The 24512-nt window shown below is 36.9% G+C and overlaps 1 protein-coding gene across 1 annotated transcript; it reads left to right on the top strand.

Annotated features, from left to right (window-relative positions):
- Positions 1–6085: 6085 nt before the first annotated feature.
- rorca (RAR-related orphan receptor C a) lies at positions 6086–24512 on the top strand. The gene is made up of 10 exons (XM_028028017.1): positions 6086–6485; positions 13590–13675; positions 13804–13945; positions 14105–14545; positions 14826–14947; positions 15431–15563; positions 18835–18942; positions 19098–19208; positions 21070–21182; positions 21287–24512. Exons 1-10 carry the CDS (start codon positions 6479–6481, stop codon positions 21446–21448), a joined length of 1425 nt encoding a protein of 474 aa, XP_027883818.1. The 5' UTR covers positions 6086–6478; the 3' UTR covers positions 21449–24512.

Genomic DNA, 24512 nt, shown 5'->3' with positions numbered 1-24512 from the left:
GGCCTAAGGTTGAATGTATTTAACCTTCAGACTATAATTTCTTTGTCATAGACTTTACAGACTGACATTGTAAAATGTCAATTGTAAGCTGTATTTAGTTTACAATTCACTTGTTCTTATTTTCTCTTTTCTTGAATGCCTGTAAAATCTGTTGTGGCTAAGTGTGAAAAAAATACATTAAGCAACATCGATTAAGATGAAAACAAAAAATAATGAAGAAAATTACTAAGTTCTGTATCACAGATACTGCGCACAATTAATTAGACGAAGCCACATCTTTCTTGGTAGTTCATTTTGCACCTTAACAAGGCAGGGTGTCTTTTCACATATGCTTGAGTTGCATAAGTGTGAAGAAGCTCAGCACTTGCTTCCAATGAAGTGGAAGGTGTGAAAAAACAGCATAGAGAATAAATGGTAAATTGAAGAGAGAGACATGCTTTGAGTTAAATTATGGTTAAAGAATTGCAAACTCATCATTACACATCATTCTTTAAGCCCACTGCTCGGATTGTTTGTGCTCTTATCTGAGTTTTACACCACAAGCCCTGAATGAGGAATATTATGCAGAAAAGACAAAGTTGAGCGTTGCTGGGCAGCTAATATTTTTTTATTATTCCACATGTGGACAAAATCTCAGTCAGAATCTTGTCTGCCTTTTTCTAATATAAAGTAGGTTTTTGGAACAAATCTGTGTTTCTCCACTCTTCGGTCAAATCTCTGTCACAACTCAGAAAAAAAACAAACCTGCAGTTTGTGCTTCCTGTCCTGAATGTCAGTTTATCTGGAAGTGGAGAAATATCGACGGGCAGCAAACAGTGTGTGCGGAAGGACAACGGCCAGAAACACCATGTTAAAGGTCAGCTTTAATTGGATGCCTATTGTACAAATATTCCATGTCAAGACTAAACAAACAGCCTGACTCCTAACGACAGGATGTGAAACTAAAGTGCGACCAATGGTGATATTTTCAGCCATCTCTGGTATCAACAGCTGCACAGGGAGGAAAAATACAGAGTCAATAAAAAGCTGAAGGGCATGGCAGTGTGTCTCTTTGTTTAGATCATCCTGCCCATCTAGTTTGACTTGTCACAAGTAAAACAACACTCATGCTTATTGGATGATGAGCATAAAGAAAAGGAATCACAAAGCAATACCTATTTAATAGCTTTAGCTTATATCATTCAAACAAGCAGAATCCTTTAATTGGCATCAGTGCTCTTTTTGTTGGGGTTTTTTTGTGTGTGTGTTTGAGTTTTGATCATTTCCTTGTGGTGTAATTGTGTTCAATAGGTCTTGTCACATTCAATTCATTTTTATTTTAGAATTTTGTTACCATATCAATTTATCTCTGTTTAGTTTCTTAGATTGTTTTGTGTTCTGTTCCTTTAATATTTGATATAATTTTCTAAGATTTTTGTTAGGTGTCCCCTTTCAGTTTGAAGACCCTTTCAATTTTAGAACAACTGTCTCTGTGTTAATTAGTTTCCCTCCCTCGGTTTTCCTGATTTCTCCCAGCCGCCTATTTATTCATTTGGTTCCACTGTCATTTTCCATTCCTACCTCTTTGAGCTTCTGGTTTTTTGCGGCTCTTCACTGGATTCTTCCACCTCATTGCCTGCTTACTAACTGCATTCCTTTGCCTCCTCCTCTGGCAGTATTTTCTATAATTTCTTATTTGTATTATAGTACTCAATTTTGCCAATCTTTCTCTATGCTTGGGTCTTCTACAAACTTCAAACAACACTATTTTTTCAGTTAGATTTAATCTAAATCTAATACAAAAAATTAAGCAACTTCCCCAATTATTGGCATTCTTGGTAAAGGTGTGTAAAAAAACAAACCCTAACATGCACTTTTTTATGATCTCAAACAAGTGAAAAACGCAGCCTTTACTATGACAATTATTCATTGAAGTAATTAATTTGTACTTGTATTTGTAAAAATTAAAAGTATGTTTCTCTTCTCCCACACAGGAAAGATGTCCATTTATTACGAAAGAGATGAGCTGATCTTCACACATCAGGTAATTTCTGCAAGGAAAAAACTACTCATCTAAACTTGCCCACATCTTAGTCGAAGTAATTTTTAATAGTAATATTTGATGTGATGATTTAGTGATTTGTTGTTATTAGGCAAGTGATTTTCCATAAATAAGGAAAAGAAGCAAAAAATATCCATAATTAATTGTCAGAAAAATACTGTGATGTAAAAACTAAAATAAATAACGTAAACTTCTGCAGATCTTCCTGATAAGCTGAGGAAGTAAGTCGCCTACTTCAGGTGTTTTGCGGTGAGGTCATTTTAGACATGCAGGACAAGAACGGCTACTCTTGGTTGTGCATGTTTGTTTCCTAAAACAAATAAGAGAAATTAAAAAGCAAAACATCAAATGAAACACTCAAATAAACCTCTTTTAAGTTCAGTTTTGATTTACTATTGAGATAGCACTTATTTGTCCATAATGAGTCAATATATCAATGTTATATTAACATTTTACTCTATAATTTGGTGTAAAACAGTAAATGTAATTTGAAAATTATACTAAATCTTTAAAAGTATGTTAATTAAGTATTTCTAGAAAGACATATATGAATACTTTCTTAAATATTCTTTATGGATGGTTTTAAATTTCCAGTTTTTAAAATTGATATCAAGCTGTATTTTTATATAGTTTACAATTCATAGAAAGAAATGCACAAGAATGCAGAAAGAACTTTGCATTTAGTGTAGTTTATTGCAGTTTTTTTAATAATAATCTCGATGTCATACTGGTGTCTTGCACATGCCTATAATATAACTGGTTCAGTGGTATTACAACTATGGACTCTCAGTATACTGTGTTACACTCCAGTTTTGCAGGTGACAATAATGTACAGGACTGCCAAATGTTTACAAAGAAAACAAATTTAAGACATTTCTCAGAAGGAACTTGAGATATTTTATTCTGCACTTGTAGTCCTTTATCACTCAGGCGTCAACAGCTAATCTCTTACACATTATTGCCTCCTAATGAATGTCTTGATTTACTTCTGCTCATGGCCATATTTTTTCGTCTTTCTAATCTTAATCTTTTTTGCGTTAAAAAAAGTCCAAACTACATACTTTTGCTTCCAGAGACGCTTTGGTATTTATTAATTTATCATTCATGGTTTGACGTTCTTAGCACTATTGGCCTTCAAGCCCCCAATCAGTAGCGAGCAGAATCTTCCATCACCTTGTTCTGGCAACTTTAAAGATTAAAATCACTTATAAAAGGAGGAAATCATAGAGGTACCCTCACTGATCTATTGATTTAAACTTTGTTCATCAGGTAAAAGATGGGTACAAAACAGATTACAGCCACACAGAGTCCAAGTGAGAGAGATTAGAGGGCATTTGAAAGAGGAGAAGGGAGCAGGTTTAGCAGGATGAGGGAGAGGAGAGAGGAGAGGATTATCAAAGCAGAGCCTGGATCCTAAAATAATCCTCTCAGTGTGCTCAGCTCTATGCTCTACAGGGAAGGGGCCAGTACGGGCTACAAAGTTGTTATTGCATTCATAGGCCAAATTCTGAAGGTGCAGAAATCATATCAGTGTGAGAATCTCATGACCAAAACCCAATGTTTTAGTAAGAAAGATGTTTGTGTTTTTTTAATTTCATGTAAGCTTAGAACACACACATAAACACACACACACACACACACGCTCACGCTCACCCCCACGCGCGCGGTCATCTGTCTTAATCTGGAAAGCTGGTTCAGAGTTACATGCCTCAATGTGAGGTTCTAAGCACCCGCTTCTTTCCATGCGCCATGTTCTAATTTGGGCATTGCCATGGTTACATAAGATCGAGGGTCAGGAGGTCAGTGACGCTGCAGACAAACACCGGATGGATGTGCGGCCACTTTGCGGTGACAGTGGGGATGCACTGCCAGACATAATATAACCACAGAGATTCAGCAGAAGGAAAACAACTAGGTTTGAGTGAGCATCTAAATATGAGGAAGAGGAAGTTTACATGCAGCAGCAGGAAATCACATCTCAGTTTACTGATATTATATATATTTTACTTTAAGAAAACCAAATATATTAAATCTTCACTCTTAATCTTTGTGTTTTATGATTTTTTTTATTTTTATTTTATTGTTTTGAGGAACTGTGCAAGTAGGAGAAGCTGAGCTTATTGAAAATTACAGAAAAAAGCTCATACATGCATACCAACATTAAAGCGGTCCAAAACAATATATGCCAGTTTAAGCATAAAGCGCGCATAAAAGATGCCAAAAACACTGAATTAACTGGTATTCATGAGGACACAACACTGGCAACAGTGGAAAAAGACCTGAGGAGAAACTACGCATGCCGAAAGAAAAATACAAGAGAGGGAGGGGTGTGAAGCTCTGTGTTGCTCCACTAACCTACTTACCATAATCTCTCTCCCCATTTCATAACTGTGCCCAAGTTACATGATACACTTATCAGCTTGCCCACGCTTGCAAATCAATTATTTTCATCAAAACTCTTATCGATAGGCTTTGCTTTCGAAAGGCGGCTCTATCCCAGCAGGGTTCCACTATTGTCTTTCATGCATGTCAACACACCCACACATCAAAGGGAGTGAGTGGAATCACAGCATACCTTTTGAGCTGTACTTGAAATTGAAGGCTAGATAAGCTGTGAACACATGCAATTATACTGCTTTCATTCTTTTAAAACTGATTCTGGATCTGGTTTCAATATATTAGGGTATAGCAAGCATAAATATAACTGTAAATGAACCCCTAAATCAATTTATCTGCTAAAATTAGCTTGGTAATCCTGTGAAATAATTACATCTTCTTTCAACCTTGCTACAAGTGAAAGGAAACCTGAGGACACAGTTTGAATCCTCATTTAACCTTTATGTTTATTTAAGTTATTCATTAACCATGGTAAAATTAAGTTCATTGCATTTTATGCAACAAACATTTAGCTGGTTTAAAATGGCTGTTGGAGAGTTTCTTGCTACTAAAATGGGAGTTTTTCCACTTTAAACTCACCTGCAGCACTGTGAATGTCTGGGATGAGGATATAATCAAAGTGAACATTTACCACAGTCTGCTGATGTGTTTATGTAGGAAACGTTTTCATCTCAGCAAGTGGCCTTTAAAATGACTGCTTTGTGGAATCTGACCTTTTTGATTTGCTCAGAGTTTTATTAACCAGAATTGCATTGCTTTAAAGTGAAACTGTAGGGCTGATTAAATTTTAATTTGACTCTACTGTGTTTAATTATAGATTGGAATTAACTTTAAAAAAAAGAATATTGGATCTGTAAATGGATTTAAATATTTTTAAAGATATTTAGGTAGTTTTTACTATATATTTTCATATATAATATAATATATAATATATTTTCAGTATATTATATTTGTGGATGGCTCTTGTGTTGCTCTCCTTTTAAGTACTGAATTGAACTACATTTGAGGTAGTGTTGAGTAAAACTAATCTGAATTTAAAATAACTAATAAATTAACTGACTTTATTTACATTGTAGATAAAGTCTAAGTTTAGCTGAATTATATAATTTCTCTTTGAGATCAATAAAATATTTTTGATTGAATTTTAATTTCATTAAACTGAACTGAATTAAGTGGGGACTGAACATAGTTGGTCTGCAAAGAGCTCAAAAAAATGAAGTAAAGTAAAAATAAATTTTCCCCTTCCTCATGTCCATGACCGTTTTTCTACGCTACATTGTTTAAATTATGTGCATTAATTAAAATTCTAGGTAAATAATTGTCTCAGAACACACACAGTCAAAAAAATAAAAAAGTAATTGAAATAAAAACAAATAGCTGACTTTTTTTTTTGTCTCTGTCAACGTACGCAACACCCATGGAGGCCGCCATGGAGAAGTTATTTGTATTAAGTAACAGAGTATTAAAACCTCGCTGTGTGCAACATGTAAACGATCCACCCGGAAACAAATAGGCGCTTATTATTGCAGTTAAATTCCCACGCTGGGTGTCTGTCTCTCCGAACTGACACACTGCCACACTTTCCCACGCACGCGAGAGCTTTCTTAAAGCACATAGGGAAGGCGATGGGGGGGGGGGTGGCGCGCGCGTCAACTCACGGGGCACGAGGCGGGCGTACCGCGGGATGAGGATCATGTGTAGTCCACGCGCTTGAAACTGGGTTAGTGCGAGCAGCAGAGCAGGAGAGAGCTGGAAGAAGAAGAGCCGCCACCGCTCGTTTAACACATCTAGTTTTATCGCAGCTGCAAGGGGAAAGTAGCATATAACAAACAGGCATCGTTGATTTATACGCTAATAAGGCCAGAGTGAGTTAAGAGAGGGTAAAAAAAAAAAAAAAAAAAAAAAAAGGATTTGGTATTTTGGCAGTTTTCAGCTTATCCTGCTTGACGTGAATAAATGCCCGTCGCTCTCTGTGCTTTCTTGATTTTTTTCCACTTGGAGTTACATGCCCTGGAGAGTTGATTAAACTCCACCGAAGAAATGAGAGGTGAGTGGGTGACATTTTTGCTGTGCATTCGCTTCAGTTTAGGCAGAAAACCTGCCACGCCAGGTTTGTTTACAAAGCAACTTTTCAGCTGTGCGGTGAAGGCGCTACTTTTGAGCCCGAAGTGCGTGGACCGCGAGCTTGCTGTGAGATCAAGCAGAAATTAACAACCTATAGTAAATTATCACTTTCATTTTACAGAGTTTGCTAAACAACCTCTCCTCTTTGAGAAATATAAATTCTCAAAAGTACACAGTGTTTTATGCGTGGATCGACTATTTATAAATTATAGTTTTACCATGTTGGTAGTTATTCTGTCACAAATTGTTGTGCTCCATAATGTTTAATTTGAGTTGGTGGCAATAAAAAAAATATATATATATATTACAGCGTTGGTCCTGCTACTTTTTTTTCTACAAGTAAGCCATTGACTCCAGTTATGTAAGACTGAGGAAAGGGAGGCGGTGAGCAGAGTGATTCATGGGCTGTCAAGGCACATTAATATCTGCTGGCAGGGATTGTTCAAGTTAAACAGGCTAAGGAGTCCGTTTCCAGAGACGTTTTTGTATGCCTAATTTTAACTTTAAATTAAGAGTTTTCGAAGCCAGATTAGTTATTTGTGGTTCAGACATGAGTTTTTTTCAGTTTGTTCAGCAAGTTTACTTTGGTTCGTTTACTGCAAATTTTGTTCAATGTCCATAAAAGTTCATAGATGCTGGTTTTATTTATAGGGTGTAACTAAAATAATTTGCTCATCAGACAGAGTGTTTTTGTTGTCAGAATCAGCAGTTTCACTGGAGAGGGAGAGGAGGTTCTCCATTGACCTAGTTCTGTCATTGAAGATTACAGCAAGTCTTTGTGTTTGTGTGTGCGCGTGTGTTGGGGTGTGTTTGTGAGTGTTTGCCACCAATAGGTAAAAGTATATATAAAAGCATAAATTTTAATCTTACAAGCATGTGCCAAAGAACTAATACAAATTTTTCTAATATTTTAATTCACAAAATCCTTTATGCAAGATAAGGGATATTTATAGTGAACACAGAAATGTCAATTAAACTAGAGATGGATTCATTAAATGCATTAAAATTAAGGACTCATACTGAAATATGATGAAGTAGAATATTAAAAACCGAGTTTAATTAACATATGCTTTATGACATGAATAATAATAATCTTTTAATTCCTTCTCATTCTGTAAATTAAAAACTACTACCTCTCTCAAATAATCTGCTTCACAGTTTGCCTTTTTGCGGTTTAGTTCTTAGAAAAAAGAAGGCCAGTACTATCCCATAAAAGCCTGATCAGTACATGTTTAGATAAATAGAATTTTTGTTTTGCTCAAATTCTACAAGTTACAGTAGTTTAGTTTTGCCGTGATGTTATAGACCATCATGCACCGCTGGGACAAGCAGGATATGGGCACAGCAAGCCCACATATGAAGCACAGCAGGACTCAGTTGAGCTTCCTCTGCCAGCTAAGGTTACAACCATAGAACTGCTTTTCAATTGGATTTTGTAAAATAAAATATCACATTTCTTTTCAAAAGAAAAAAAACCCAAAATATTGTTTGGGAAAAATAGTTACCTAAAGTAAGTGGAAAGGATACTAGCTTATTAAGGAATTATTTATGTAAACTCTTGCATAAAGAGGTTAAGTAAGTGTGGGCCAGTAGAGTCAAATAGACTAAGCCAAACAACAGTTCATCCTTAAAGAAGCACAGTAAGCCACAGTTAGTGTGTTAGGTTTCAAGAAGAGAGTTTTCTCTCTGCTCTCCAAGGACGTCACTGTGCTGAACTGAGCCTCACGGCCACTATCTGTTGAGAAAACAGCCTTGGGGAAGATCACAGCAAGTTACAGCATATGTCAAGGTGCCCTTTCTCTCTGACAACTGCATGCTTAGATTCTGCTACAGCTATGTGAAGCTTAGACTCTTCACGCAAGAATGAGGGGAAATCTTACGAGGTATCAGTGCATTATCTGGTATTTGCTTGGGCTCTTCATGTCTTATTGTGGTGTCATATCTGATATTATGTATCTTTTTCTCAAAGTATGCATAAAGACAATGATACCCAAACAGACACAGAGATTTTAATTCAAGGTGACAGTGATTGGTGCAGTTGTACACACTTGTATGTGTTTCTGTGGTTTATTGCAGAATGCAAAAATACATGCTGTGAACTGGATTCCCCAGTATGGTTTTGTTTTGGTGTTGCAGAAGCTCATTTGGTTTGAACGATGCACAAACCAAAAGATAGAAAGTGCTCTATTTTCTGTTGGCAGTGGTGCAGGATAAGAGTGTGTGTGGCTTGAGTTCTTGGCAGGGGTAGCTATATCATCCAGCATGTACAGTATAATGCTAAGTAGGGTTTTATTGTGTGTGAGAAAAATTCATTGTCAATGTCAATATCAATGTCAAATTTATTTATATAGCACTTTAAAAACAGGTATAAAACTGCACCAAAGTGCTGTACAAGAACAACAATAACACAAATTAATAAAACAGAGTATCAAAACACTACTTCAAATAAATGCCAAAGAATAAAAATGGGTTTTGAGAAGCGATTTAAAATGATCCAAGCTGTGGGCAGATCTAATTTGGAAAGGAAGATTGTTCCATAGAGTAGGACCAACAACAGAAAAAGCCCGATCTCCTTTCCTCCTAAGTCGGGTCCGATCATTGAAATCAGCAAGTGAGAAGATACATAAAAGATGAATAAAAATGTCCTTTCAGCTCGTTTTTGTTGTGTTTGATGCACATAATGCAAAGCTATTGATGTTTTTTAACTACAACCACATTTCCTGCAAAATGAAGCATTCCACACAAAAATATTCAAATTATGCATGTAAGCAGAATCGTGCAGGAGTCCACTCGAAAGCCTTTCGTTCCACTTGTGTTGTGTCTGCCAATGAAACTGCTACACCTGTTGTACATTTTTAAAGGCCCTGCGGTTAGTATGAGGACATATTGTGCTACCTGTTCTCTCTGGGTAGGAGAACAAGAGAAAACTCACTGAGCACTAGTCACAAATAAGAACCTGTGCTTGCAGAAAAAAAGAAGTGTGGACACACTCATATCTCAGGTGTGAATAACTTTTTTTTTTTTCAAAATCCTGCTGTGCTAACGGTTTCAGTGTTAGTATTTCATATATAACAGTACTTCCATAAAGGTTCCAAAAGTTGTCACAAACTTACGTTAAATACAGATTATCTCAGGTAGCTGTAAAATGCTAGGTAAATAGGACATTGAACCCAGTTTGATTACCTGGAATGAAAGGACAAAGTCTCACAAGCTGAGGTTTCACAGCACAGAGTATGATAAATGCTGACACACTGAATGATTTACTGGCAGAAACATGGCCTTCAGCGATTTCCCCTATTATGTTGTACTGTATATGGCCTACAGCTTTTCGCTTAATTCATACAACAGTTGTGTTGCAAAATGCATGTTTATTGATGTCTCAGAGTCCTCAATTTCTTTAACTCTGTTGGAGGCGGTTTTCTGAAAACCCCCTCAATCAAAAACCTTGTGGTTGTCCTTTAAAACCTGGTGGAAGATGTACATCCAAGTTGGCGTCACATGCCTTCTAAGAAGGACAGATTATAGTGAAAAATGCATTGAGTTTTTCTTCTGATATAGTGAAAAGAAATGGCATATACTTTTGAAAACATGAGTTTTTCAACAAGTCGTCTACAAGAAAAAATTATTTGTATTTGTATTACGTTTTTTTATAGCAGATGCCCCATATTATGGAGGTTATGAGTTCCCCCTACGCATCCGTAGGGATTTGATTCCTTTGTGGTATGTTTTCCTCCTTCTTTTTACATATTACCAAAAACACCTTAAGTATCAATTGTGATACAAAAAAGGAAGACATTCATTATATATATTAACGTTTTAGTTGTTTGTTCCATTTAAAAGGTCCATCAAATGCTTTTAAAAGTTCCCCATTTCTGTTATTTCTTGTGTCAGGCTTTAAAGGAGCAAACAAAAATAAATTGTTTTTCCTTTTTTTTTTCTTGTAACAAAAGATTAACAAGGCTTTCCAGATAAGCTTTTCCATGGATAAAGGAGCTCTTGTTCAGGTCCAAGCTGAATTGCAACACCCATATCACATTAAATGTCACACACACCACTGGTGTAGATGTCAGTAAATGCAACAAATGCTTTGCAAACCTACTGTATTTACACCAAACAGTGAGTAATTAAGGGCGTAGCTATAGTGTGCAACATTTATTAGTCAGTAGAGCAGAACTGCTAAAGAAATTTCTGGGCTCATGTTTCAGTGGAGTAGAAATAGATTGATGGTAGAGCTCAAACACAGCTGAGGTTTCACACAAATACTGGACGTGCTGCAACAAGATGAACAGCTATGAGCTATATCCGTCCTCCTGTCAGTAGCTTACTGTAGTAATGGCCATGCAACTATCTCCAGATGTTGCTGCGCTTGTAAAAAATCTCCTCCTCCTCACTACTGGTCTGCTCAATTTCTTTGAGTAAATATTGCACTGCTCTTTTTGCAAACAATAAGAGCATCTATTTTCTCCTTCTTTAAAGGGTGAGTCAGATTTAGTTCCACCTTAAAAGCTGCAAGAAGCCAGATTGTGTTTCTTCTCACAAGCCCGCCCCCTTCTTTGCTCAGTGGAAAGTGTGTCAGTGGAGCAATTCCTGCTCTCTGGTCCTGACTATGCCACTCAGCTGACTGGCAGGTGAGGCTGCGAGTCTCAGGAACAAAGCTCTCGCTCGCCAGCCAATTGGAGGATGGCATGAGGGAGGGAGGGTTGTGGCACTGTTGCCTGGACAACCACCTTTGAATGAGTGTGTTCACGGAATGCACCAGATGGGAGTTATATAACAGACTGAAGAGGGTGGGTGGGGGAGAGCCTCTGAGGGAGGAGGAGGGACAAAAGGGAGCAATGGAGAAAGGGATTTTTTTTCCGTGGGCCTTTATTTATTTATATCGCTCAGTTGCATTTCATTTGCAAGGACTTCTAACAAATGAAGATTCTTCAAGCTGGAACCGGCTCTTCAAAAGAAAGACAGTTATGTTAGAAATGAAATGTGAGCAAATCTAAGTCCCTTAAGTCAGAGTTTTCAGCACAATTGTCAGTCGCTGACATCTTCTGCTCTCCCTCTGTCCATGACGCACATCTTTCCCCACACAGAGTGACTCATGTGATTGGGTAGTTTTATTTTATAAAAGGGCATTCATAGAAAAAGCAATTTTCTGAAGAGCTGTGAAGACCAGTTAAATCCTATTTTGTGATTTAGCGGGTTACCTAATACGCTGTGTGACCCAGCAAAGGGTTTTAGTGTTGGTTTGGCACACACTGCACTTCTGGATGTATGAGATCTTGCAAAACATGGTAGCAATCAAAGGTCCAGGCATCCACCCTGCAGCCAACTGCTTTTTGAGATAAAATTTTAAAAAAACAGCCCCACAAAACTATCAATAAAAATCATAACCAATGAAAAACCAGTTCACATAACTAGGAAATGACACTATCTTTTGCTTCTTTGTATTTGATTCAGCTAACGTGTGTGTGGGTGTGGGCGTGTGTGTGTATAAATAAAAGTTTGTATACATCTAAAAGGTACAGTTACAAACATAACAATAACACCATAATTGCTCTGTGTGGGATTTTGAAACCATTGGAGATTTTATTGGAGCGGCGCTATAAATAGTTTGGAGTTTTGTGTCCCGCATGTTGTCAGTAATTTCCAGGTTACATAAATGAAGGGCTAAATGGGGGCTTTGTTTTTGGACAATTACATTCAGAGCTAAACTAGGTTTATGACTGAAATTGCCACTAAAACTGCATCTCATTCTCGGTGGGTAGCTTTATGTGAAACTAATGTTCACGGCAAAATAAAATTAAGGCTTTAAGAAAAAAAAATTAGGGACTTGACCAAGTTGTCCAATTAAAAGACTAAGAAATCTAATTAAATTTTGTTAAGATGTGAAAATGTTTTTGTTGTGTGGCCATGTCTCCAAGGAGAAGATAACAGGAAGAGCAGAGAAGATAGACTGTGAAATGAAAACCACTAATTAGTTGTCTATCTTTATTTCATTTAATAAACTAAACTTTAAAGTATTTATAATTTCCCTATATATAGCCTAGCCTAAAATTGGTGCAACCTTTGTATTTCTTAAGATTTCAAGATCCTGACAGCAACTCATTTTAGCATCATAGACTCAAAACGACTCCACTTGGCATCACTCTTTGTTAACCTGTGAACATGTTAGCTCATCCTGAAGGAGGAGAGACAGCGTGCAAAGGAGGGAGAGAGCTCGCGCGATGTGAAACTTTATAACCCCAGGCTTCAGCTAATGCAATTGACCTGCTATTCTGGGGTTGAGGAGGCCCAGCTACTGAGATAAACAACATAATGAAAAGAACAAGCTGTTCTTGAGTAAGAAGGATCAGGCTCCCATAATGAACACAACATGTATAATGTATACTTATTTGTCATGTGTGTTCATAACACTCCTCTGGTTTCTTTATGATCCTTCAGCACAGTGTCAGTTCTGTCTCATTATTAGGAGGTACATGTCAAACACTATTGCAAATGATAGATAACATTTGACCTCAAATGGATCATATTTTTGTTTCTGGGAAGATTCATGTTGTTCCAAGTGCAGCTAATGCAAGGTGGTGGAGAACTTGTTTGAATTAAAAACCAACATGGCTGTCCAAAACAAATATTGATTCGGTATAATCTGCCAACTTCATTTGATATGGCTGAATGGACCTATTGACAAATGCTGAAGGCAGCCCTTAATAGAAAATGTCATATTCATCTACAACTCAGTGTTTCAGTGTAAACCTTGTCTATTTATTTACTGACATGTTTTGCAAAATATGTTGATTTTTATCTGTGCTTCAAACACTTTCAAGTTACTTTAGTTGGAGCATGAAAACAAATAATTATTCATTTGATTTTTAAATAGATTTAATATTTAACTTTTTTTTATGAATGTAAGTATTTGTGTTCAAAATGTTCAGGAATTTTAAAAAGTAGAACAAGTCCAAGAAACATGGAAAGTTTTCTTAGTAAAATCTCAGTTTATTACACAATAACCTGTATTTTTATTGTTTCTCTTCAGCTCAAATAGAAGTCATTCCCTGTAAAATCTGTGGGGATAAATCATCAGGAATCCACTATGGTGTTATCACCTGTGAAGGCTGCAAGGTGAGTTTATAATAAATTTCGTTAGGAATATTTCTGTAAAGAAAAGACGAAAAAAAAAACAACCTCTACTTAGTCATTGCAACATTTATTTGGTACCTTATTTTGTTTTTGCCATTGTTATTTTGCAGGGTTTCTTTCGACGCAGCCAGCAAAACAATGCTATGTACTCCTGCTCAAGACAAAGGAACTGCCTGATTGACCGGACCAACCGAAACCGTTGTCAACACTGCAGGCTGCAGAAGTGTCTCGCTCTTGGCATGAGCCGTGACGGTGAGTTCACTCCCTCAATTCATATTTAATTAACTCAAAAGTTTCCACTGGCCCCACTTTGGGGTTTTTTTGTTTTTTAAATCACTGTGACTGCATGCTGTCCTTTTATGGACTACTGTTTGAGTTAAGAAGTTTTATCTCTGTGCTTTTCGGCTGCAGCAGTGAAATTTGGTCGCATGTCCAAAAAGCAGCGTGACAGCCTGTACGCAGAGGTCCAGAAGCACCAGCAGTCACAGGAGTGCGCTGGAGTCGGCTCCCGCGAGGACAATGGAGACCTAGCAGAGCACGGCCGCACCTACAGGAGAGGCTCCAGCGCCACGCTCAGCGACCTGGACGACATCACAACCTTGCCGGAGGGCCTGCTTTTTGACCTACCCCTCACCCCAGAGGATGCAGGTGGAGATTACTGCAGCCTGGAAATGCTGGGAGGAAGTGCAGGGAGCAGCTCGTCCTCTCAGAGCTCTCCAGAGCAGACCAGCTTGGACTTTATTGACAGCAACCACAGCATCAAACACGAGTACCAGCTGTTGCATGATTCTGGACTCTTCTCTCATGCCATCCTCAACCCTCTGCCAGAGGGCTGCTCCCTTTTGGAAATAGGTCAGTTGTAACCCCATTTGTGCTGCTTAACTGTGAATATATCCTTAAAAGTAAGACTGTATATTAGAAAATCTTGCAGTGGCGATAATATTAGTAAATATTGCTATTTTATATTATATAAATATTATATATTATATAAATATATCAATATTTCTTCTTTCCTAACTACAGTATATCAACTCTTAAACAATAACAGAGCAACTGTTTTGTATTGAAAAGGTTATGAATCTTAAAGAAATGTGTGCGGATGAATAAATAAATGCTATTTTCTTCCATTCAGAGCATATAATCCAGAGTGTAGTGAAGTCCCATGTTGAGACAAGCCAGTACAACACAGAGGAGCTGAAGAGGATGGCATGGAACATCTATAATCCAGAAGAGACTCGTTCATACCAGACCAAAGTAAGTGTGAGACTCACTATTGTTGATCATTGTCTACGAATAGATTAAAATGGTACTCGTATTGCACTGCATTGAATAAAAGACTGAAGTTTGGAGAACCGAAACATAAAATAAATAGATGTCTGCGTTTGGGAAGATATGATTGTCAGACCTAAGTCATTGGTTGTCCTTAACTTCAGGTTCTTTTTGTTTTTAACAATAGACATAAATCAAGTGCTCACTGACTCAGTAACAATTATAATTCACATTATATCACGTCTCTTGAAAACATTCTAGTTTTGTAAGTGACACACGGTGACATACCGTGTGTCACGGTGACATACCGTGTGTCACTTAGTTGCTTTGAATTAGTTATGCTTTTGTACAGGCTAGTTAATTGAATATAAGCTAGATTCAAAAGGAAACAATGAAACACAACCTGTTCTTCAAGAGCTGCTGTTCTCAAAGAAACTCTCTGCATGCCTCTTTTTTCCCCTCTTTCAGTCAGCTGAAGTGATGTGGCAGCAGTGCACGGTTCACATCACCAACGCAATTCAGTATGTGGTGGAGTTTGCCAAACGCATCTCTGGCTTCATGGACCTCTGTCAAAATGATCAGATTATTCTACTTAAAGCAGGTCAGTGCATGATGCGAGTTAACATCCCTCCAGGCTAAAATCACACACTGTCTTTTAGTTGCGACAACAATAGTTGTTGACACTCTAGTCTAAGAGAGATGGACCTCTACACAGATTAACAGCTGCACATGCTTAAGAAGCTGCATAGTTTCTAATTCTCCAAAGAACATCCAGCTTTGTTTTCATCACAATTTCTTCAGTAATTATGCGTAACTAGGCATGGGCTGGTAGTGAGATTCCCAGGCTTTGAATATACATGTGATAGAATATTCAATATTGACTCTATAGAATATTCACTCTCACATTCTGGGAGATGTAAGAAGAGGAAAGGTTTTAGTTCCTCAACTTCTCATGGTGACGTAAGCAAAGCGGGTGGCACCAACTAACTCACTCACTCTTTGGTTACCTAGCAACAACTTGTTGAGTAACAGCTGCAGTTTCAGATTTTGCCACTGTGTCTCATAACTGGAGAAAAAATTAGATCTTTATTCAATTCATGACTGATATGAAACGCTCATATTGTGATAAGTTTTTCAGCCATATTATCCAGCTGTAATATGATCAAACTTCTTTTATTGAAAAATGACTAAGATTTTTGTCCTACTGCTTCCTAAAATAATCATGTTTATTATTATTCTATAATTATTTCATTTTTAATGTTTATTTATTTATTGTTATTTTGAATATAATACATAAACTGCAATATGTGGTAGCGTATTTCAGATTTTGGTTTGACATAAAATAACACAGGAATATCAAGCTGAAGTAAAAGATAAGTTGTTGGGCCATTTGGCTGCTCTCTCTGCATGCCTCTCTTAGTACACTGGTTGCAGTTATAAATAGCACCACCTTTTTAAAAGAATGCTTCTGAAAGTAACATTGTCCATGGGAAACTTTTGTAGGTAGTACATTTTCATTTATCCACCTTGTTGGATGGAGTTTGGTAGCTGGAAGCAAAATGATTTTTAAATTATGTCACTTTAAAATGCTTTGCAACTTTAAAGGTAATGTGTTTTAAATCACTAAAGTATGGTTACAGTTGCCAGTAGAAAAAGAGTGGGTAAATCCTTCAATTCATATAGATATTTTAATACTATTTATGTTATTGGGCACAAATAAAAATAACCACTAAAACTATTTTGGATGCACTGCTGCTTATAATTATGGATTGTGTTCCTTTGTGACACATGACTTGGGCTATTTTTTTACTGATGGTGATGTTACAAAGTTCCTGTGACTTTCCAGTAATGCTAGTTTCAAAATATTAATTATACAACAAGTTCATAAGTTTCTTCCTTGAAAGCTGTGTTTCAGAGTTGTCTCCCTTCACCTCTTCCTTAAAGTGATACAACACAGAAGCTTCTTACATTTACACCAAATACATTAGCAGACTATACATACATAATTTATATTATCTAGTTGCTGTGACAAATTCATTGGTTCTAGTTTTATTGTTAGAAATTTAAACTATTTTCATTTTACTGATCAAGTCCTCGAACAACGCTGCTGCAGTGGGAGTCATTAACCACTCAGTGTCTGGCCCTGTTTGGCCTTCACAGTGGAAACAGTCACTAAAATACAGTCAGGATAAATAAGAGTTCCAGGAAAAAAATGTTTCAGGTTTCATAATGGAAATGTGCCTTAGGAGAGATCCTTTAACTTTCACACCATAATAGCTTGTTTGTTGTGACCAAACTGAATTTGTCTTTCTTTTTCCATGAGGAAAGTAGCATAGTTGTATTTCAACCAGCTTACTGGCAGGAAGCAGCAATAAATAAGGAAGTTGCAGCACTTCATTACTTTACGGTCCTTACAGCCAAAGAAAAAGTAGGTCACACCAGCACTTACGGTAATATTTCTTTAAAAGCACTAGAAGCCAGAAAAACAATACAGGAAAATATTTTAGCGATTTTAAATCTGTAAGTTTTATACTTGGATTTCAGTAACCTACCCACACTTAATTACACTGTCAACAATTTGAGCACATAAATCACACAGTGTAGTCTGTCTTTATGTTTTGAACTTTACTCTTTGAAGCATAAGATTTACTTTATTGTATACTTTGACACCTTCCTTCATTGCTTTATATTCAAATCTATTGTTAAACATCAATTAAGAGTGTCACGCCTCAAGAAGAAACTGGAATGTGGACTGACGAGAGGTTTTTAAATAAGTTGTATTTTAGTGTCTGCCACCTACGAACTTGTCTTTAAGCCAGCTTTGCTTTGAAACTCAGACCCAAAAACCAGTTTACGTTTCACTTTAAGCGCATTTCACAATTGGATGTTACCGTAAAACTTGCCCAAAGCAACAGGAAATGTTTTTATAATTGAAAAAAGGAAATTAAGGTGTGAGTAAACAAATAGAAACTTGTACTACTACAAAATGGCACTCCCAGAAAACATTGAGAATTACTTAGTCATATAAGTATGTAAGTTTAAATCAAAATGAAATTAAGAAGAGCACAGTATCCTCAGAACAGTAAACAAAAGGCACACTTTGGTGTGATTGGTTTGGCTAAATGGTAAAGTTCAGTTGCCAATATTTTAGTATTAGATTTAGAGTGCAGATTGCATAATGGTGCTCTCAGTTTGAACACGGAGGTCAGATTAATGACTTGAACAGTCTAGATTTAGAGTCAATTAGGAAACCAATAGTTGTCAACTGAGAGTGAACTGCTTAAAACCTTTTAAAAGAAACTCACTTTAAAAATTACAAACCATTACTTTAATGATAGTGTTATATAATTAATTACTATCACTAAACACAGAACAAAACTAACATGAAAGCTCTGCGTAGGATCCAGAGCCTGGTAAAGTCTTGAACTAAACAGTTGCATCCTGTTAAAGTTATTTTTGCATTATTGTTTGTCTTATTATCTTTAACTGTGCTGTATTTCTTAACCTTCAAGTGGCCTTGTAGATTAAAAAAAAAAAAAAAACGTGTTGGGTGAGCCTCTGAATGTTTTGAGGACCAGTCCCCCGGTGAATTTTAATGAGACATGAAGACCTGACTCCAAGCATTGAGGGAGCTTTTTCTAAGCCCTAGAAATGTCCTGGGACTCACTTCCTCATCCAGCTTTTGCTCAATATCATCTGTTAGACCTGCCGTATATGCTTATCAGGCTCTTATCATTAAAAGGCTTTTAGTTTCTATGATCATGCCTAGAAAACAAAAGATCAATGTTGTTTTAAAAACAATATGTTTTCAAAGTCAAAGTTTTTTTTTGAGATCTCATAAGTGTATTTTTTTTCTTTCTTTCTTTCAACAGGGTGCATGGATGTCCTTCTGATCCGTATGTGCCGAGCCTACAACCCCATCAATAATACACTGCTTTTTGATGGAAAGTTTGCAAGTGCTCAGCTTTTTAAAGCTCTTGGTGAGTCAGCGTAATGGCTTTCTTCCTCTTTCCCTGTCTTTCTATCACATAAACATTATGAAAGGATGGGCAGGTGATTTGAGGTCATTTTTTTATCTTTTTAATCGTCATAACAATTATAGTCAAACATTGTTTTGCTTCTCTTCCCGCTTTAGGCTGTGATGACCTTGTGAATGCTGTGTTTGACTTAGCAAAAACTATGAGTCGTATACAGATGTCAGATGACGAGATGGCTCTGTTCAGTGCTGCGGTCCTTCTGTCTCCAGGTTAGATTACTGCACCTTACTTTACAACTGTCCTGTATATGCTAAACCAGTGTAACTAGTAACAGGCTAGTTGATTCATGCAGTCAGACTTACTGGCTGTAGGTGTGTAGTGTGTTTTATGCAACATTAGGTTTACCAGCATTGTTATACACTGATTCAACTAATGCATAAACTGGCCTACAAAATCCCGGATTATTATGGTGCAGTTGGACTCATCATTCCTTGTTGTTTTTTACTGAGGTCCGTGTTTGATTGACGTAGACGGTGTCAGTTCTTTATCACGCAAGCATTCTTAGAGCTGACATGAGAACTTTCTTGTGTGTGTTTACTGTGTTACATTTGTTTAGCTATTTAGCTTTTCTTGTGAAATTCGAGAAAGTTTTCATAGAGAAGAAAGATATTTAAACTCATATTATCAGGCAATACATGCTTTTATGTATCTTTTTGTGCACAATAACATACTTTAGTCTGTGCTATCATGTAAATCAAGCCTCAGACTTTCAAATGACTTCATTAAATAGGGAAGTATGTTGATGTCGTTGCAACAAAGGTGTTTTTATTTACACCCACTCTTACCAATTGGCTTGGCTAAATAAGGAAAATGATTGCAGTGAAGCATAAAAACTATCATTGCAGCACCAAATATAAGTCTGAAAACATAGCATTTTATGTTTGATATCACTATCCAAGTTTCGGTTTTACATTTTCATTTTAAAAGTTGTTAAATATCAGTTAGAAGAAAATAAATTAATGTTCCTTACACTGTTGTTCACTCTTAACAACTAATTATAAACTGTGTTCACAAAGTTTAAAACTGAATTGGTTCATGTTCATATTTTCCCAACTATGTATTTAGAGCTCATTTCTCAGTCCCATTAGGAACTAGTTGCCATTCATTACTTTATTAGTTTATAAAATAACATTCATAAAAAAATATAGGTCACAACGTCATGTTCCAATGAACCTGTTATATCACTGTGTTGCATTTGTAACTTGCCCTTTGCCAGCTTATTTACATCAGTGTAATTGCGTCTTGTTATCTTTGCTCATATAAACCATATTTAAATATGGGAAAGTTTCCAGTAAAGCTGTTCTTATTTACGCAGCTTCCTTGTTTATTTGTCATAAAATAACTGACTCTGAAATTTGTCTCTGAACACTGGCCCTTTAAGGTTACGTTTTAAATTCTGACCAGCATATGCTGATTCTGTTTTTTTCTCAGCTGTCAAAATTGTCACTGAAATAATTACAACTGTCTGATAATGCTGACATAGTCAAAAGGCAAGTAGATGCAGCTTCATTTCTCTGCCTGTCTTTGTTGTAAATGCTAACCCATACTGCACTAAATCAGGCTTAGTAAAGTAACAACAGAACCCGGTGCAGAAACAGTTTGGCCTAATCCAGTTGTTTTGACTGGTAGGGTAAGAACCTACAGTTTATATTGTTATGTTTAATGAGAGAAATACATTATCAATTTCTTCCCATAAAGACTGGCAGCCCTATGTGTCCATACCGACTGAAACTTCAAGCATTCACACATTTAAACACAGTGAGGAGCCACCAAACTCTTATCTTTGAGTGTAAATGTTGCACCTCTTTCCTGTACAAAGTAGCCAATCTTTGGCCCTCCAAAAAATGTCAACTTATGCCATTTTGTACCTGTCAAATAGAGGTTTGTGTAATGCCACCAGCTGCACTCAATTCCAGATCACCTTGTAAAAAGAAAACACAGAATAGTACAGTTTTAAGTTCTACCTAAGTATTGGTTATCTCATCAACAGTGCTTATTTGGATATATGTTTTTGTAAAATATATGTCTTTGCAAACAAGACAATAACAAGTCTGTGCACTTCTTTTTCAGACCGACCTTGGCTGACAGATGTCCAGAAGATCCATAAACTGCAGGAGAAGGTTTATGTGGGTCTGCAGCGCTGTCTGCAAAAAGAGGGTGCATCAGAGGAGAAGCTAGCAAAGGTACAGAAACGTTCTGCTATATTGCTCAAGATTTGTATGTGCATGATTTTTTTATTATTATTTTTTCATCTAACTTGTATTTCGTTCCTGTACTTCTCTCCTAGATGGTGTCTAAGCTTCCCATGATGAGGTCCATTTGTAACCTCCACATAGATAAGCTGGAGTTTTTCCATCTAGTTCACCCTGAGACGGCATATGCCTTCCCTCCTTTGTACAGGGAAGTTTTTGGGAGCGAAATTACCTTCCCGGACTCTACCGAGGGCTAGTTTAGCTTCTCAGCTAAATGGTGTGATTAAACCTAGTGACACTGAGGTGTATTTAGAGGAAGATGAAAATGTGGTGACCGTCATACGGCAAAACCAACCAGCCCAATGACAATCCTGCACGTTACACTTTAGTGCACACTCCTCTCACCTCTGAAGTCCAAACCCTGTGGAGTAGCTTTCACCGCCTTGCAGGCCAAACCTATTAACTCAACAAAATGGGAGAAGTTGCTGGGTCGCCAGTGCACGTTACCTCCTTTGTAAAGAAATGAAGAAACCATTGAGCAGTAGCCTACATTGTTTTTGTTTTTTTTCACAAAAATATTTTTCTATAAGACACCTTTAACTGCTTGTTGAGTTTAATTCCTTTTTGGCGTAGTCTTTGTTACCTTCACAGCCCATGAAAGTGATTGTTGAATGTACCCCCCCACTTACTGCAACCATTCATAATATACTAGAATGTATGAACCCATAGTAAAATCCTCACCCTCTCTGGGAAATTAGCAGTAATGATGCCTGCTTCAGGTTAGTGCAGAAACAGTTGTTGCTTCTTTGTTTATACTTAGTAGCACCCACACATTGCTGTTTTTGTAACATGAACAAGCTTAAAGGGACCATGATCAAACTCTGAAGCGGGAAGGTTTTTTTTATTGTAAGTCATTTTCAAACCCACAAACACATTTAACCTACAGCACAAAAAGATAGCACTTATGCTAAAATCTGATTAGTTGTTTGTACGAGCACAACTTTAGATTTGTCAGTGTACTGTGAGTTGTTGCTTTTTTATGTAATTAATGACCTCAGTCCAAATCCCTTTTCCCCTTTTCCAAATGCCACTTAGAAAGTGAGGTAATTACAGAGGTATTGTGTAAGTATTTTCAGATGTACCTTTTTATATATAAAGTATATTTATATATAGAAACATCTAAAAAGTGTAAATTAAGAGCAGAGTTTATACCAGATGACAGTCATTTTCTTCTGCTCCAGTTGTCTGGTCCGCTGTTTCTCAAAGAAGTACGATTGTAGCAGAAATGAAAAAAGAAGGTGGTTAATTACTACTTACAAGTTCTTGCTAGGATCCAAATAAACCAACCTGGCACAAGATTTTGCGTGCTAGTAGTGTAACTGCCAGCTGTAAAACCTATATTAAACCAGACAGAAAGTCTACAACCGCTCTCCTACTTTGGCTGAGCAGAGCCCTGACCACTGTGGAGAGTTTTCTGGAAGTGCCACATCTCAGCCCGTTCTTCACAAATATCGTTTTTTTTTACTGGCTAAAACTCCAACTGAGACTCAACCAAAATGTTCAAAAGCTGTGAAGAAATGTACGAGCTGAAAAGATAATAAACTATAAAAAATGAAGGGACAAAGAGTTTGAGATGGCGATGTTGGATAGGAGTGTCCTTTAAGCTCCCTACAGCCTCGTTGCTTTAGGGTTTGGGCCAATTAAATGTTTTGATCAGAGATTTTGTAACTTGTATTCCTTACTCCCAGCTCCCTTACTACCTCACCTTCTCCAAACACTAGATGGCAAAGCACAGGGTTGACAGAGCCATCAGCTACCCCCCTGAGTTAATACGTACAGTATGCATTCAAAGAGAGCCTCAAAAGTAGTAAAATAATGCTGGTGAAACTGGAAAGAAACTGAATAAAACTCTTTATCTTTTTGTGCTAAAGACATCTCTTTGACTGCTGCTCTGTTTACTTCAGAGCACTGTATGCCTTTAGTTCCAGGAAGCCTTGGACATACACAGATCTATCTTGAGTTAGATCTCTAGAGATGCCTGCAGGCATCATGAAAACTTTTCATTTGAAGTCGACGGCTGTATTAGATTTCTGTAAAACAATAAATCTTGTGTACCAGCAGCCCAAAGAGGCCGTGAGAAATTAAATTAAATCTCTATATTTGGAGTCCTAAGACAATCACATGACAGATGTTGGATGTTGTCTATCTCAGACTAATCTTTAAGCTGAGTTGGCTTAGCACTGCTGGGACAGTGCTGTTGACCGTTTATTATTTCATGCAGCATGAAGGGAGACGTCTCCCTTGTTTCGGTACTTAAGATTGTGGCATTGTGGGATTGTGCAATAATGTCCTTCCCATTGTTCTCAGTATGTCGGGCCTCAGTTGCCGTGTATTACAGTCAATGTTTTCTCTCGCACTCCAGCATAATAACCTCACTGCTCCACGAATATTCTTATTCCTAGCATAATGTACCAAATACTTAACTGCTATCTTTGTAGATCAGACAATCCGGTTACATGGCATTTACAGATTGTAACAAAGTGCACTGCTTTGTGTTTCAGGCCTGAGAATGTTAAACGTGTAGTTTATAAAGAATTCTATATGTATGTATCAATTTTGCAGGATTAAAACAGTCCAGAGGGCGGGACCTATGATCAGCACTTTCATGTCCCTTTAGACTCACTCAGGGAGATAGCTGGGCTCTCTGTCCTACAGCGTCTGCAGTTAGTCGAGCTAGCCTGGACACCTTGCACCAACAAAAAAGACCTTTAAACCTTGATCACTGTGTACAGTACATGTTCTTGTGAATGTTTGATTACAGAAGTATCAAAGATTTTACCCCGTGTCTGATATCACTATTGCAAGACTTTTTTTTTTTTGTTGAAAACATAGATTAAATAGGAGATTAAAAAAAACAAAAAACAACAATAACAGATTAATTGTAATCTCTGATTTCTATGTTGGTTTTGTTGTGATCTTATGTTTCTTGATTTTTATCCTCCATTGTTGTACTGTTGTTATTTTTGCATTGGTTAGTTTCCTTTTTTCTCTCAGAGAGATGTAATTCTATTTTTTTTAAAGAGTTTTTAAAGATGTCTCTCTAAAGGTTTCTCATTCGTCATGATCCTCCTGTTTATAATCTTCTGACTTTATTTTAAGATTATTACTGTTGTTAAATCAAGATAGATTTTAATATGAAATAATTTATGTCATTGGTTGTGAAACCTAAAAGGTTTTAACACAGTGAAGTGTTGTTGCACAATGGTGATACTGTATGTGGATTTAAGAATGTAATAAAAGTCTTTTTACAAGTGAAACTAA

Source organism: Xiphophorus couchianus, chromosome 9 (assembly GCF_001444195.1).
Source record: "Xiphophorus couchianus chromosome 9, X_couchianus-1.0, whole genome shotgun sequence".
Lineage (NCBI taxonomy): Eukaryota > Metazoa > Chordata > Actinopteri > Cyprinodontiformes > Poeciliidae > Xiphophorus > Xiphophorus couchianus.
Note: the sequence above shows the minus strand (reverse complement) of the source record. Positions and strands in the feature narration are given on the sequence as shown.

Excerpts from the sequence above, each read along its gene's own strand:
- rorca (XM_028028017.1), top strand. Across the intron at positions 19,209-21,069 it reads TGCGGTCCTTCTGTCTCCAG|ACCGACCTTGGCTGACAGAT; the intron begins GTTAGATTACTG and ends CTTCTTTTTCAG. Across the intron at positions 21,183-21,286 it reads CAGAGGAGAAGCTAGCAAAG|ATGGTGTCTAAGCTTCCCAT; the intron begins GTACAGAAACGT and ends CTTCTCTCCTAG.